The sequence below is a fragment of the Bubalus kerabau genome, chromosome 13 (genome assembly GCF_029407905.1).
Source record: "Bubalus kerabau isolate K-KA32 ecotype Philippines breed swamp buffalo chromosome 13, PCC_UOA_SB_1v2, whole genome shotgun sequence".
In the NCBI taxonomy this organism is placed as follows: domain Eukaryota; kingdom Metazoa; phylum Chordata; class Mammalia; order Artiodactyla; family Bovidae; genus Bubalus; species Bubalus kerabau.
In genome coordinates this window covers 38,179,273-38,194,971 of record NC_073636.1, presented here as the reverse complement: position 1 = coordinate 38,194,971, position 15,699 = coordinate 38,179,273, and the positions used below count along the sequence as shown (strand labels likewise).

The following is a 15,699-nucleotide window of genomic DNA, read 5'->3' as shown; positions in this document are numbered from 1 at the left end:
GAAAAAATAAATTCCGAGAAACCCAACAAAGATCTGTGTAATTTTCTTCCTCTTTGTTAACTATGACTTTAATTTGTAGTATACTATATACAATCAACAGAGTTGTTAATTATATGGTACTGCTAATCTTTTTATGAAAACAGGCTTTTGATAATGATTCGTTAACTTGGAGATAGGACAAAATATTTCTATCTAGGAACAGTCTCATCAAATGCTATTCATTTCTTTCAACACCCATAATTCACTTTTAAATTTGTCAAAGCCTAGCTTTATTATTTCCATAATATAAATTAAAATGAAACATAGTGACACAAATTCCTTCATATATCTAATTTAGAGTTGGCCAATTTATCAAATCTTTAGGCTGTAAGAATTTTTTCTTTGGTTGGAAGAATCTATTATGCCAGTGTCCTGATGGAGCTCGGCTTGCATCTCCTACTCCAGAAAGGCTGTCAGAATCCATGAGCCTCAGGATAGTATTAATAGTAACAACTGTGCAAGGTTTTCTGAGTTACTGTGCAAAGAAGAGATTCCTTACAAACACGTTCAAGTATCAGTAAGATCTTGCGACACACCTCACAATTTATTGAGAAGTGCCATTTGATATTGCATCCAAGGTTAAGAACCACTTAAAAGGGGTCTTTAATGCCATGGTGTAATTATGAAAAGTAGCTGCTTAAGTAATCAGAAAAGAAAAAGGTATTGTTAAAAAGCTCTAGAATTGAGAGCTTGACAGAAAGAGAGAGAAGAGACAAAGCCAGGAGTCCTTGGGCTCTCCAGCTAGACCAAGGTTAACCAGCCCCCTTGGGCTTCCTTCGCAATTCCACAGTGGAAACAAGTCAGAAGAAAGGTATGCTTCTTTTGTCCTCCTGACCCTCCATTTACTCAAAAGCAACGGGCTCGGGCTCGGCAATCCCGGAACAAAACCCTCATGGCGCTGGGTAACCTTCCAACCCTCAGAGCTCTATGGGCCGCTAAGCCAGCGCACAAAAGCGGGCCCCACCGCTCTTTTGTTCTTCCCGAGGCTGGGCGCCGCGTGGAGAGACAGCTGACACGCTCTGGAACGTCCCAGCTGCGCACCCTGGGCCTCCGATGTTTATTTAGCGGACTGCTGGCTCGGCTAGGTGCCTCCGGGACCCAGGCGTTCGCCCGCCCGCAGAGGAGCCATGTACCGGCGCAGCTACGTCTTCCAAACCCGCAAGGAGCAGTACGAGCGCGCCGAGGAGGCGCCGCGCGCCGCAGAGCCGGACCGCCTGGCGGAGGCCCGGGCGGCCGCGCCGAGCCTGGCGGCGCTGCAGGGGCTCGGCGAGCGCGTGGCCGCTCACGTCCAGCGGGCCCGGGCGCTCGAGCAGCGCCATGCCGTCCTCCGGAGGCAGCTGGACGCCTTCCAGCGCCTGGACGAGCTGGCAGGCCCCGAGGATGCCCTGGCCCGCCACGTCGAGGGCAACCGCCAGCGCGCCCGGGACCTGGCAGCCGAGCGCACCCGGCTGGAGCGCCAGGGTGCAGAGGCGCAGCGCGCGCTCGACGAGTTCCGGAGCAAGTAAGCGGCGCCTCTAGGGTGACAGGCGGCGCGGGCCGGGAGCGCGCGGCCACTGGGCTGGGAGGGCCGTCTCTGATCTCCGGGCGACCGGTGACTTTATCTCCGCGGAGGCACGCACATGGTGCGTTTTCCTGAACTAGGGCTAGCTTCCGTTGTGATGCCGTGTCACATGAAATGGTGTAATTTACTTTTTAAACCTATCTTAATATCTAGATATAATTACATGCAATAAAATGCACACATTCAAGAGCATCGTGTAATGAGTTGAGAAACGTAGGTACCCATTTAACTACTAAAACAAGATATTTCCTCTACCCAAAAAGTTCCTTTTTGCCCTTTCCCAGTCTTTGGTTCCCCCTCCCCAGTCCCCTCAACGGAGGCGCCCAGGGTTCTGATTTCTGTCACTATAGATTACTATTGCCCGTTCTAGAATTTCACAAAAAATGGAATCTTCTAGACATATTCTATGTGTCTGGCTCCTTCTGCTCTGCATAGTGTTTTTGAGATTGTTGTTGTTCGTTGCTAAGTGAGGCTAACTCTTTGCCACCCCATGATGGATGTTTATTAATGCTCCAGGCTCATCCTGTTATAGAGGGTATTGCAACCCATTTCACAGATGAGGCAACTGGGATTCAGACAATGTATTGATTTAGGGGAAAGGTCACTCAGCTGGTGACTGCTGCACCAGGATTGGAATTCAGGTCTTGAACATGCAAAGTCTAACTGTCTTCACTGTATCACAGCTGACACCTGGACATTGTTTCAACCTGTGTCCTCTAGGGTCTGGCTACTCAAAGTGCGATCCATGGACCAGCAGTTTCCCATCACCCAGGAGCTTGTTAAAAAAGGAGACTCTTGGGCCCACCCCCAGAGCTCCTGGATCTGACTGCACTTTAACAAGACCCCCCAGGTGATTCAGCATTTAAGTTAAACATTGAAGTTTCAAAAGTCCTGGTCCTGGGCAATGTGCCCCCTTTTGATAGAATGAATAATGCTTTAAAATCACCCTAAAAGCGGTTAAAGAAAAAAAAAAAAAAGATGCTCAGCAATTTGTCAACATTTTTCCAGGTTATAAATGAGTGTGCACTTTGACTCAGCTGGGTGCTCCAGGGAATTTATCCTCGGATATTCTGTGTGTGCATGTGCTAAGTCACTTCAGTGTAGTCTGACTCTCTATGACCCTATGGACTGTAGCCTGCCAGGCTCCTCTGTCCATGGAATCCTCCAGGCAAGAATACTGGAGTGGGTTGCCATTTCCTTCTCTGGGGAATCTTCCTGACCTAGGGATCGAGCCCGCAGCATTTCTTAATGTTTACTGCATTTGGCAGGTTCTTTACCACTAGCGCCACTGGGCAGTTCCCTCTGATACTCGTCAAAGGACATGTCCACAAGGATATTCCCTGCAGCATGATCTCAGTAATTAAGATCTGGGACCAACCTGAATGCCTGTTAATAGGAGTCAGGTTATGAAATTGTGCTTCATTCATGCAATGGAATTCTATGCAATTGTAAAAAAAAAATAGTGTGTTATTATTATCTATTTTAAAAAGACAGGGGGAGGCATAGAGATTTTTTGCTTGCAAAAGGACACAAGCACACACACAGAAACCTAACAACACTGCTTACCTATGAGGATAAGGGAGGACGAACAGAGGTAGAGGGAGAATTTTAACATTTTCTGATGTCATTTAAAAAATTCTCTGACCATGTAAGAGATTTATATGTTTAAAAATTATATAAATTAATGAAAAAAATTCAGAGGTAGACCTGATCCGAGACCTCAAGTGGAGCCCAGGATTTCCATATTTAATGAGCTCCACTGGTAATTTCAGTGAACAGCCAGGTTTGAGGATCTCTGGTCTAGGGTAGCTGGAGAGTTTTCTTCAAATGTGCTCTGTGTTTGTATTACATATTCTCAGCCCCAGATGTGAACAGGTTATTCAGCATTGTATATCGAGCCTGTTTATCTGATCATAAGCATTCATTCCATCAGCCCTGCTGTTTCTGGTTTTCTTTCTTTTTAGCTGTGCTGTGTGGCATGCAGTATCTTAATTCCCTAACCAGGGACTGAACCTTTAGCCCCTGCAGTGGAAGTGTAGAGTCTTAACCATTGGACTGCCAGGAAAGTCCCTGTTTCTGGTTTTGATCCTGGAAGAAGGCACCTGAAAATCCCTATAGCTCTTCAAGGGAAAACTGAGGTTTGCAGAGGGCCTGTGGGTGGCAGGACTTGAAATTGAGTTTTTCGCCTGGAGGCCCACACCCTTTCCAGAATGCTGTGTCTTGGAGAGAAACCTTCCTTGGACGCCTGTGGAGTGAGGCCTTCACTCATATAAAGTTCATGTTACCTAAAGCAATGGAGGTGAATGTTGGTTGACACAAGGCAGCTCCATGGGTCATCTGGATACCCCAGATCCCCAGATGGCCTTTACCTAGGCCACAGTCCTTGGGTCACAGTCGGCTGTGATTTGGTTGGGCAAGCATGACTCCTGAGAGCCCTCAATGGAGGGTGGCTGTGTTGAGTTTTCCTGATTTTACTTGATTCTGGGTTGTGTGTCCATCATGGAGCCAGCCCCTCAGGCTCTCTGATTTATTTGATAATTCTCATTAGTTTATTCCCTCCCAGTGCCCCCTTAGAGAAGTTTTGATAATTAAAATTGGGTAGTGAGATTAGAAAATCATTGTAAAAATTATACACATCTGTAATACACTGGGGACATACACTGAGTTTGGTTTAATTCCAGAGGTGTGGTGATGACTAGCCAGAAATAGGTGAAATTAATGCAGAAACAGGAAGGTATATGCAGCCTTGTTAGGCATATTCTTTACCTGGATAGTTCTATAATTTCAAAATCAGGTCTTTAGCACATCAAAGAAAGGCTAAATAAAATAAAAACTATAAAACAAAACTACCAAAATACTATAAATACAATGATGCATACAAAATACAATGATGAGTCAATTATCCAAATTGCTGAAAGCTAAAATTAATTCTGTCAGTCAGATGATTGAAGCCAAAGTGGTTTTTTCCACCTTATGAATTCACTTCTATATTCACTTCTATGAATATATGAATATATTATGAATTCTTACCATGAATTCTTTATAATGAGATCGCCCGTCTTTAATATAATACCTAGACTTGTCTACAGCATGAAGCTAGGTTAATATCTTGTTTATTAAGTATGTTTTAAACATTTTAAAAATTATTTTTTAAAAAGTATTTGGCTGTGTGCAGCATGTGGGATCTTAGTTCCTCCACAAAGGATCAAACCTGGGTCCCCTGCACTGAAGGTGTGGAGTCTTAATCACTGGACCACCAGGGAAATCCCTAAATATGTTTTTAACGTATAGAAATTCTTGGATGTTTCTAGCAGGAAAAAGCAATAAGAAAATTAAATTTTTTTTATTTTTAAAAGGAATTAACTATTAAAAAAAAAAATCATTTCTGGCTTCATTAGAGCCACACAGAAAACAAACTGCTAAATGTGACATCCTGGTGTGAAAAGAAAAAGTTATGCACATATATTTTGCTTACTGGTTACAGCTGAGCTTCTTGGATGGCTCTGGAAATGGGGACACTGAGAACAGTGTTCTTCCCTGAGGTCAGGACTTTTGATTTTGAGCTGCAGTTTCCCAGCACCTGTCAGTGTAAAGTCCTAACTTGAACCTGTGGCATGGGTGTGCAGGGATACAGAAAGCCAGGCTTTGTAGGTTGGGCTAAGTGCTAAGTAGGATTAGTTTCAACTACAAATAAATTCCAAGTTAACATTGGCTTATCCCAAGTGGAAGATTGTTTCTTTCTTGTGTAAGGTCTGGGCTAGCAGTTTAGTATGGCACCCTAGGGTAATCAAGGCCCACAAGGCTGTGTGTGGCCTTCAAGAAGGCAGCATTGGTGTTTCAAGGGACAAGATGGAGGAAGGGATGTAGAAGGACACACCTACACCATATCTTACCAAAGATATCTTCAAGAGGCCACAGGCATGCTTGCTTCCCATTGGTCAGGATTGAGTCACATGGCCACACTGAGCTGCAAGGAAGGCTGGGAAATGTAGTCTTCATTCTAGGCAGCCCTGTGGCTTCCAAACATGGCTTCCTATCTCCTATTAGGATGGATACTGGGGACAGCTTACAGGAAGTGAGGTGGGGGTCGTTGGGGAAGGGGCTTTCTCTTTTTCTTCAGGGGTGAAATTCCCCCTAGAGGGAACCTTATTCTGATCAGAATGATTTCTGGTGTTTCTTTGCTTCCTTGATCTTTAGCATTTTCTTATTTTTTTTTTTTTAGGACTCCAGGGAAGAAGCAGACTAGGAGAAAAAAATACACGTGCTCCTAGCACTGGCTGCTTTCTTAATCTTGTGCATGCTTATAACTTTGGTGGTGTCCCCGCTGTACCCAGGCAGTGTGGTAGATGTGGCAGGCTCACATCTGAATCCTGACTCACCCCTCTATGTGTGAAGTCCTCCAGGAGCTGAGCCTGAGAAAGTTGTTTATTTGGGGGATGGTGTCAGGGAGCAGCAGTTGGGGAGTGGGGAAGTGAGGGAGGCAGGGAAAGACCAAGCGGTGCCTCATCCGGCAAGTTACCTTTGTGACCACTCGTGCCCACCTGTGGGGTGGAGAGCGCACGTCTGTGGTCCCAGCTGGGAGGGAGGGAGCCGGGGCGTGTGTGTCCCCACTCTGGAGCTTGCAGGCTGCTCCCAGGCGGACTGGCTCTTTGACCTCCAGCCTGCCCTGCCCCCCAGCCCAGGGGAGGCTCTGGGTGTGCAGAACGATTCTGACAGATGCTGAGGCTGTGAGTGAAGCGCCCAGAGCATCTACAGGGGCCTCGGGCCAGTTTCTCAACCTCTGTTTCCCCATCTTTCACATGGGGGTAACAGCAGCTGCTCTCTTCCAGGGTTTTGTAAGGATCAAAAGACACAATCCAGAAAAGCTGTCTCAGGTGGATGAATACAATAGTATAGGATAGCCAGGTGAGGTCAGGGCAGTGGTGTTTGAGGCAGAACCTTAGGGCAGCCCCCAGCACCGTAACTGCGGTCCTGGGGTGACAGCTGTGCTGAGGTCTGATTCCTGCATCCTTGGGTGGCTAGGAGGGGGTGCTGGGGGCTTGGGCCTGGGTCTCCATGTACGGCGCCCCCTATGTATACCATGGAGAAGGTTGGGAAAGGGTGAGTGGGCTCTGAAAGACAGCATCAGCTCCCGCTTCCCATAAAGAGAGGGCGCAGGACTCAGGCTGACTGAATGCCCCACTCTGCCTTCTGTGTCCCGTCTGCAGGTATGAAAATGAGTGTGAGTGTCAACTGCTGCTGAAGGAGATGCTGGAACGACTCAACAAGGTAAGCAGAGCCCGACCTGGGGTTTGAGTAGATTCATGGTGGGATTGGCACCCCACTCCAGTACTCTTGCCTGGAAAATTCCATGGATGGAGGAGCCTGGAAGGCTGCAGTCCATGGGGTCGCTGAGGGTTGGACACGACTGAGCGACTTCACTTTCACTTTTCACTTTCATGCACTGGAGAAGGAAATGGCAACCCACTCCAGTGTTCTTGCCTGGAGAATCCCAGGGACGGGGGAGCCTGGTGGGCTGCCGTCTATGGGGTTGCACAGAGTCGGACATGACTGAAGTGACTTAGCATAGCATAGCATAGCATAGCATAGCATGGTGGGATTGAGCTAAGCAGCTGAACGATTGTTGTTCCACACGCCTCCTTTTTGTGTTCTTTCAAGACTCCTCCATGTCTTTTGAGGTCACTCTCCTTTTTAAAAAAGTTTTATTGAAGTACCGTTGATTTACAATGTTAATTTCTGCTGTACAGCAAAGTGACTCAGTTATACATATATGTACATTCTTTTTCATCTTCTTTCCCATTATGGTTTTAAGGATGAGGATGAGATGGTTGGATGGCATCACCGATTCAATGGACATGAGTTTGGGTAATCTCCGGGAGTTGGTGATGGACAGGGAGGCCTGGCATGCTGCAGTCCATGGGGTTGCAAAGAGTCAGACATGACTGCGCGACTGAACTGATGGTTTTATGAGCTGTACAGTAGGACCCTGTTGTTTATCCTTCCTACGTATAATAATTTGCATCTGCGAATCCCAGCCTCCCAATCCATCCCTCCCCTCCCCCCACAACTTGGCAACAAGTCTGTTCTCTGTGTCTGTCTGCTGCCCTCCTTCATGGCTTGTAACTTCAATGAAATCTTTGTGAGTGAGTGCACACACCCCCATGCACTCCTATCCCACAAGCTACACGAGCTTGTGAGAGATCTCTAGACAATGAAGCTCATTGCTTTGTTCGGCCATTAGGACGTCAGTGTCACAGAGGCTGGCTGTGGTTTGCACCAAACTTGGGAGAGGACTTGCTCCAGGCAGTGGTTACTTGGATCAGTGCTACCGTATCCTGTTGGCTAAGAGTCTTAAGAAGACTCCTCCCTGGGGAAAGTCCCATGAGAACAGAGGACGAAATTTCCTTTTCCCCTCAAACTCCTCACTCTCGAAGTATGAACCGTCTCAGTGAGGGAGGTACTGGAGCTTAGGGGGAAGTGTTCTCTGCCGGGGCAGTTTCCTTTTCTGGATCCTCCAGCATTTCCTAACTGACTGGATCTTTCTGCTGTAGCCAGGAGAGCTAGACTACCAGATAGCAGAGAGATCTTGGACTGCAGAGGTTATCCGTGGCCAATAGGTCTGAGCATGGTCCTTTTCTGATCATTTTGGAGCTCAAATGTCAGAAGGAAGGACCTACGGGGACTGATGAGTTGAAGGGCTGCTTATTCAGGGTGCCTGGCTGCTTTCACCTTCTCCTCTTCCCCACCCATAACCTCATTGCTGATAAAATCTGTCACCCTTCCCTGTTGCACCCAGATGTGGCCTTAAGAGTCTTCTCCAAATGGTTGCCATATGATCCAGCAATCTCACTCCTGGGCAAAACCATAATCCGGACAAAACCATAATTTGAAAAGATACATGCACCCCTATGTACATAGCAGCACTGTTCACAGTAGCCAAGACTTGGAAACAACCTGAATAGCCATCAACAGATGAATGAATAAAGCAGATGAATAAAAAAGATGCTTCCCTGGTGGCTCAGCTGGAAAAGAATCTGCCTGCAATGCGAGAGACCTGGGTTTGATCCCTGGGTTGGGAAAATCCCCTGGAGAAGGGAAAGGCTACCCACTCCAGTATTCTGGCCTGGAGAATTCCATGGACTGTATAGTCCATGGGATCCCTAAGAGTTGGACACAACTGAGCAACTTTCACGTTCACACATATATACCATGGAATATTACTCAGTTTTAAAAAATAATTAAATAATGCCATTTGCAGCAACATGGATGGACCTACAAATTACTATACTAATCACGTAAGTCAGAAAGAGAAAGACAAATATCATATGATATCACTATATGTGGAATCTAAACCATGACACAAATGAACCTATCTATACAATAGAAACACACTCACAAATATAGAGACTTGTGGTTGTCAGGGAGAAGGAGGGTGGTGGTGGGATGGAGTGGGAGGTTGGGATTAGCAGATACAAACTGTTGTATAGAGAATGGATAAGCAATAAGGTCCTGCTGTAGAGCACAGGGAACTATATTCAATATCCTGGGATAAACCATAATGGAAAAGAATATGAAAAAGAACACATTTATGTATGTATAACTGAGTCACTTTGCTATGTAGCAGAAATTAACAGGTCCTGCTGTAGAGCTCAGGGAACTATATTCAATATCCTGGGATAAACCATAATGGAAAAGAATATGAAGAAGAACATATTTATGTGTGTATAACTGAGTCACTTTGCTATGCAGCAGAGATTAACAAAACATTGTAAATCAACTGCACTTTAATAAAATAAATTAAAAAAAGATTCTTCTCCACATGGAACTCCAGGCAGGGACTTCAGACTGTCAGGGTTTGCTCAGGGTGTTGGTTGCAGGTCCCCTGGCTTTGTCCGATCTCTGTTGTCCAGGACTATTCTGCCAGTTGGTGGGAGGGTCAGAACTACACTTGGGACACTGAGTGTTGCTTTGTGGATATCACCCACTGTGTGATTCTTCTGTGTCTGTCCATGTGTGAATGTCTGACATGTTGTCCAAATCAGGGCACTGAGTGAAGGAAATTTTAGTAATCACACATGTCGATTGATAGAAACTGGATGGTCTCAGGCCAATTGGGCAGGTGGGCACCCAGACGTGAGCCCAGAGTTGGCAGGGAGGGTGTCCTGCAGAGGGGTCCTGTGGACACAGCTCAGTGACTGGCCGTGTGCTGAGCTGGGTTGGAAGTCTGAGTTGATTTGGGCCTTATTAGCCTTCGACTTCACTCAGCAGTTCGACTGACACCCATGGCTCATCCCCATTGTTTTTGGCGGAAATTCCAGGCTCCCAGGTGGGGCTGCTGTTGTGTCCACAGACCGAGGCCTCTGGGAATAGAGAAAGCTGACCGCCATCAGCTTTAGGCACTTTTCAGCCCTTCCCCACGCCCCGAACGGCTCGCTCTGCTTTGTGATTGTCCTCACCGCAGGTAGGGCTCCCTCTGGACATGGCACTGAGGTTGTCGCCTGCCCTGCAGAGTGTCATCCTGGGCCTTCCTCAAAGAAGCAAGAGACAGAACTTAGTCCATTTAACCTTTGGTGGCAAGTGATGCGACTTAAAAACAAGCTCGAACCTTCGATTTTTCTGCTATTACAAAAGCAGTGCGTACTCCCAGTAGACAAATAAGAAATAGAAAATGGAAAATAAGGGAAAGGCATTCCACCCTTTTCCCCGCTTCATTCTGTGATGTAGCGTGTGGACGGTTGGGATCTGAGTCCAGTGGGGATGTTATGAAGGTTCCGTGGGAGGATGGGACCAGGCAGTAGGGTGGGCGGGGGCCACACAGGCTTCGGCATGGCTGTTCCCGGGTGCAGGGGAGACCCTGCTCCCCGCAAGAGCTGTGCCATCCAGAGCAGGAGGGTGACCTGCTACTAGGACCCCTCACTCCACTGCGAGTGGCTTCCTCTCTCGGCACCTCAGTTTCTCCATCTGGAAAATGGGAACAATGCCGGTTCCCACCTCAAGAGCAGGTGTTTGTCTGCATGGCTGGTGAAGGTTCAGTGACACAATCGTAGATGTGACCTGCCTGCTACAGTTGTTACTGTAGGTCTCCTGATACGATGGACACCAGCTTAGTTCTCTCCAGATGTGGCTGTGTAACCCCGGGGGAGTGGGAGTGTGTAGAGGGATAGCTTTGGAATTGCTGTGAATTTATTTTTGTGACTACCTTTTCTCTGTAGCGGATGACATAAAAAAAATTCTTTAAAAATGGCATTGAAATATGTATAATATATATGAAACGAGTCCCCAGTCCAGGTTCGATGCACAATACTGGATGCTTGGGGCTGGAGCACTGGGACAACCCAGAGGGATGGTATGGGGAGGGAGGAGGGAGGAGGGTTCAGGATGGGGAACACATGTATACCTGTGGCAGATTCATTTTGATATATGGCAAAACCAATACAATATTGTAAAGTTAAATAAAATAAAATAAAATAAAATAAAAAAGAAGTGTTAGAAATAATTAAGGTAATGGAAAGATGTATTTATAACATCAACAACCTTGATGCCAAAATGAGAAAATTATCTGTAAAGTGATTTGACAGGGCTGGATCAAAAAATAGTTTTAAAACTATAAAAAAAAATTCTTTAAAAATTTAAAAAATTTAAGAAATTAAAAAAATTTCTTTTTAAATACATGTCAATAAACATGAATCAATTGGAAAAGAATACAGGGTGAATAGTAGATTTGGATGTGTCAGAAATCACGAACACAGGATGCAAATGCAGTGAATGGAGAGGTCCCTGCATCAGCTCTCAGAACCTCGGAACAGCCTTGAGGATTTTGGGTTTTTTACCCAAAAAAAGAGGTGGGATATCACCTCTCTGTCAGGGCAGGAGCTCACCCTCACTGAATTTAAATGACTCAGAGCCCCCCATTCACTCTTGGTAGGTATGGACAGGGTCTTCCTTTATTTTTTCCATTAGCATTTAATTGTTTTGTTTTTTATTTTTAACTTTTTAATGAAGTAATAGTTGATTTTCAATATTATGTTAGTTTTAAGTGTACAGCATAGGGTTTCAGTATTTGTATAGGCTATGCTCCATTAGAAGTTACTAGAACTGACCTGATGATTTTTAAATAGTTGGGTTTGGCTAACCTCTAGGACTCATTGTTTTACATGTATAAATGGTAAGGTGTAGACTTCAAGATTTCTCTTTTTTAAAAAAAAATTCCCAGAATCTTAAAATGCTGTAAGTTCTAGCTGAAGGCTTTCACTTGAAAACAGGGTAAAGAAATACCTAAAGCTGCCGTGTGTGCTTTTCTGTGTGAGTCGTGAATCTTAAACATGTTTGAAAAAGAGCAAGAGGTGAGGGAGTTTAAGAGGTGAAAGCACTTTTGCTTTCAGGCCTATAAGCCTTCGTACGTACAGGAATTCCTCTGAGGCTGGGAATGAACTTCTGGAGAAGAGGAGAAGGATCTGGGAAGCAGAGTTTTGGAGGAGGCTGGTGGTGGAAGGCAGGAAGTTGGTTTTGTTTTTTTTTTGTTTTGGCCCAATCTGGGAGCACGTGGGATCTTAGTTCCCCTTAGTTCTCACAGGGGTTGAACCTGTGCCCCCTGCATTGGAAGTGTGGAAGCGTGAAGTCCTAACCTCTGGACCTCCAGGGAAGTCCTAGCAGCTGGATTTTTTGTTTTTTTAAATTTTTTTAGTTGGACTGGTTTGGGTGTAGATACAGACAGTTGATGCTCAACATTCAGAAAACGAAGATCATGGCATCTGGTCCCATCACTTCATGGGAAATAGATGGGGAAACAGTGGAAACAGTGTCAGACTTTATTTTTGGGGGCTCCAAGTTCACTGTAGATGGTGATTGCAGCCATGAAATTAAAAGACGCTTACTCCTTGGGAGGAAAGTTATGACCAACCTAGATAGCATATTAAAAAGCAGAGATATTACTTTGCCAATAAAGGTCCATCTAGTCAAGGCTACGGTTTTTCCAGTGGTCATGTATGGATGTGAGAGTTGGACTGTGAAGAAAGCTGAGCACCAAAGAATTGATGCTTTTGAACTGTGGTGTTGGGGAAGACTCTTGAGAGTTCCTTGGACTGCAAGGAGATCCAACCAGTCCATCCTAAAGGAGATTAGTGCTGGGTGTTCATTGGAAGGACTGATGCTGAGGCTGAAACTTCAATACTTTGGCCACCTCATGTGAAGAGTTGACTCATTGGAAAAGACCCTGATGCTGGGAGGGATTGGGGGCAGGCGGAGAAGGGGACGACAGAGGATGAGATGGCTGGATGGCATCACCGACTCGATGCACATGAGTCTGGGTAAACTCTGGGAGTTGGTGATGGACAGGGAGGCCTGGCGTGCTGTGATTCATGGGGTTGCAAAGAGTCGACACGACTGAGCGACTGAACTGACAGACAGTTGAAGTTTTTAATGGATTTCCAGCATCTCTGTGGCTGAGTTAGCAAGGTTGATTTTTCAAGGATATGTTGGACTCCAGTTAATTTCTCCAGTCCCTTTCTAAAACATGGTCTCAAAAGTTAAAGTGTTAGTCGCTCAGTTGTGTCCGACTCTTTGCAACTCAGTGGACTGTAGCCTGCCAGGTCCTCTGTCCAAGGGATTCTCCAGGGAAGAATCCTGGAGTGGGTTGCCATGCCCTACTCCGGGGGATCTTCCCGACCCAGGGATCGAAGCCAGGTCTCTCGAATTGTGGGCAGATTCGTTACCATTTGAGCTACTTGAGAAGCCCCCCTGAAGAAAGATGATCTAGACCAGTGGATCTAGCATCAGCAGCACGTGGAGGGTGTGTTAAAACAGATTCCTCGTCCTTTACCCCAGAAATTCTGATCCAATAGGTCTGGGATCCACCAGATCTTTCATTTTTCAAATCATTTCCAGATAGTGTGGTCCAGGAACCACACTTTGCGAACCACTCGCCTAGATGTAAAACACACAGTATCAGGGTTGGAGCATTTTCTAAAATTAGACTTTTGGCTCAGAGTCTTGATTTGGAAAAATCTAGACGCTTCTGCTGGTGGAGCTTTTGAAACTGCAGCTGACAGCATCCAAAAGCATAATAAAAACACAAGCGTCCACACATTTCTGAATTCTGGTGCAAACAAAAGAAAACACTTCCAAAAGAATTCTACCCCCCTCTACCAGCAGCTGCACATTCCAGCAGCAGCGACTCACCTTTGGGAGTTTTTCCGGGCAGTTTATCAGATGATTGTCTTCAAAGCGAGAGAATGTGCTTGCAGGGCATCTGATTAATCTCTCTTTTAAGGGCAAATGTGGGCTGGCCTTTTGTTATCATTCTCAGCAGTTTAAAAAGTTGGTTGATGGGACCTAAGGGGTTATTGGGCTTGACCCTGAGAGGAAAGTCAGGGAAGAGCAGAAGGCACCTTGCAGGGTGGGGTCAGGACTCAGCGTTCAACTCCTGACTAGTAGGGGCAAGTCCAGGACAGACCCCAGGCCTGTTAGCTCCTGTTAACTTCTGTTAATCAGCTGAATGACCCACTGGCTCCATGTCTCCCTGTCTGTAAGTTGAGACTCTATGGTTTCCGAGCTGTCTTTGGCAGAGCCCTTAAGGTCCATGGATTTGCTTGAAGGGCATCTGATGGAGGAGGGTTGCTGGATAGTCAGGGTTCCTATCGGCATCCGCCTCTGCCCAACCATCATGTCCCTTAGGAAACACATCTCTGCTTTGCTTCTATATGTTGGCTTCCCTGAGATGTTTTGTTTGCAGGATGACACACATGTGGCTACAAAATGTCTGAGGACCCATGGCCTCTAGGGTCCCTTCTATTTCTAAAATTTTTACAAAAGGATAGCCCTTTGTAAGTCATAACACAAAAGGTCTTCAGTCCAGTAATTGTGTATCAGTTGTGGATGAATTTTTGGTGAAAGTTTCAGATGTTTGAGAATTCCCTATCCCACCCCATCCTCAGCAGTCTTGAGGGGTCGAGGGATGGGGCAGGTAGGAAAACATCCCAAAGGGCTGCCTCACATGTCTGCACCCAGCACTGCCCTGCCTCTGGCCCCAGGGCTAGCTGTTCCTACTAAGCAGGGCCCGCTCCTTGGAGCTGAGAGGCACTTCCACCAGGAACCACCGTGCCTGAAGTGGGCAGGGTGCACCCCTGAGCCCTTGGACCTTCCTTCCTGTCAGTGTGGTCCTGGTAGGACTGTCAGCAAGATAACAGTCACGTGATCATGTGGGCCAATCATAGCTCTCTCTCAGAGATGTCACTCCTGAGGGGCAGAGATAAATGCCTTTGGAGCTGGTCATCCTGGGTGTCCAGGCCACAGCCCGCTGCTACTTGCTTTGTTGGGACTGCCCTGGTTTCTATCCTTCCTGAGGCCTGACTCTTTTTCCCTTGGGGTCTGTAGATTACCCGGGATCTTTCTGGCTCCTCAGCCCTTTTCCACTGCTGGGAAGACACCAGGCTTCCTTTCCTTTAGCATTTCTCTGTTGAAGAGGCTTCCTCAGGCTATGTGACAATTCTGAGTAATTCAGAAGCCCATTCACCAGGACCTCCAAGGGGCCTTCCACCTTCCCTGGAGCATCTGCGTGAGACCATCAGCAATGCTGTGCTCTCCCAGGGACAATTCAGCATGATGACCCTAACCCCTATTAGTACCAGGAGGGCAAGTGTCTCAGAATATCTTGTCCTGTCCACATACCTTGACTGTCTTAACTCTGTTCATGCAGGAGTGGAGAATATCTTAAATATTTTAGCAGACCACATTCTACCTGTATGGATGAGAGCCTGTTGCTAACATTCATAGTGCTTTTTAATAAGTCATTAGGAAGTCAGTAAAAATGCACTTAGCAAGGCCTCAGGTATTGGTAGAAATGCAAGGCAGAGGTGTCTTGGGAGAGGAACAAGGTCCTTGGCCCTGTAACATGTCACTGAATTGTTGAAGCATTTAAGTCAATTCCACACATCATATTACTTTCTTATTAAGAGCACAAATACTTCTTCACACCTGTTTGGTTGCTCAAAGGAAGATTGATGAGATAAAAGTTGGTGAATTATCAAAAAGTTTGGTAAGAACATTCAACCTTCTGTTGTGTCATTTCCAACTTTAAAGGAGCAAACACTCTTCACCTCAGC

At 46.1% G+C, this 15,699-nt stretch overlaps 1 protein-coding gene across 2 annotated transcripts in view; it reads left to right on the top strand.

Moving 5' to 3' along the window:
- Positions 1-925: 925 nt before the first annotated feature.
- BFSP1 (beaded filament structural protein 1) overlaps positions 926-15,699 on the top strand; it is a 38,570-nt gene continuing 23,796 nt past the window's right edge. Inside the window, exons 1-2 of one of the 2 annotated variants that reach the window (XM_055545402.1) lie at positions 926-1,540; positions 6,808-6,868. In XM_055545402.1, the coding sequence (XP_055401377.1) occupies positions 1,167-1,540; positions 6,808-6,868 (435 nt within the window). In that variant the 5' untranslated portion in view covers positions 926-1,166. Of the gene's footprint in view, positions 1,541-5,614; positions 5,681-6,807; positions 6,869-15,699 lie in introns of those variants that run through there. The other variant, XM_055545403.1, reaches the window with a different exon arrangement.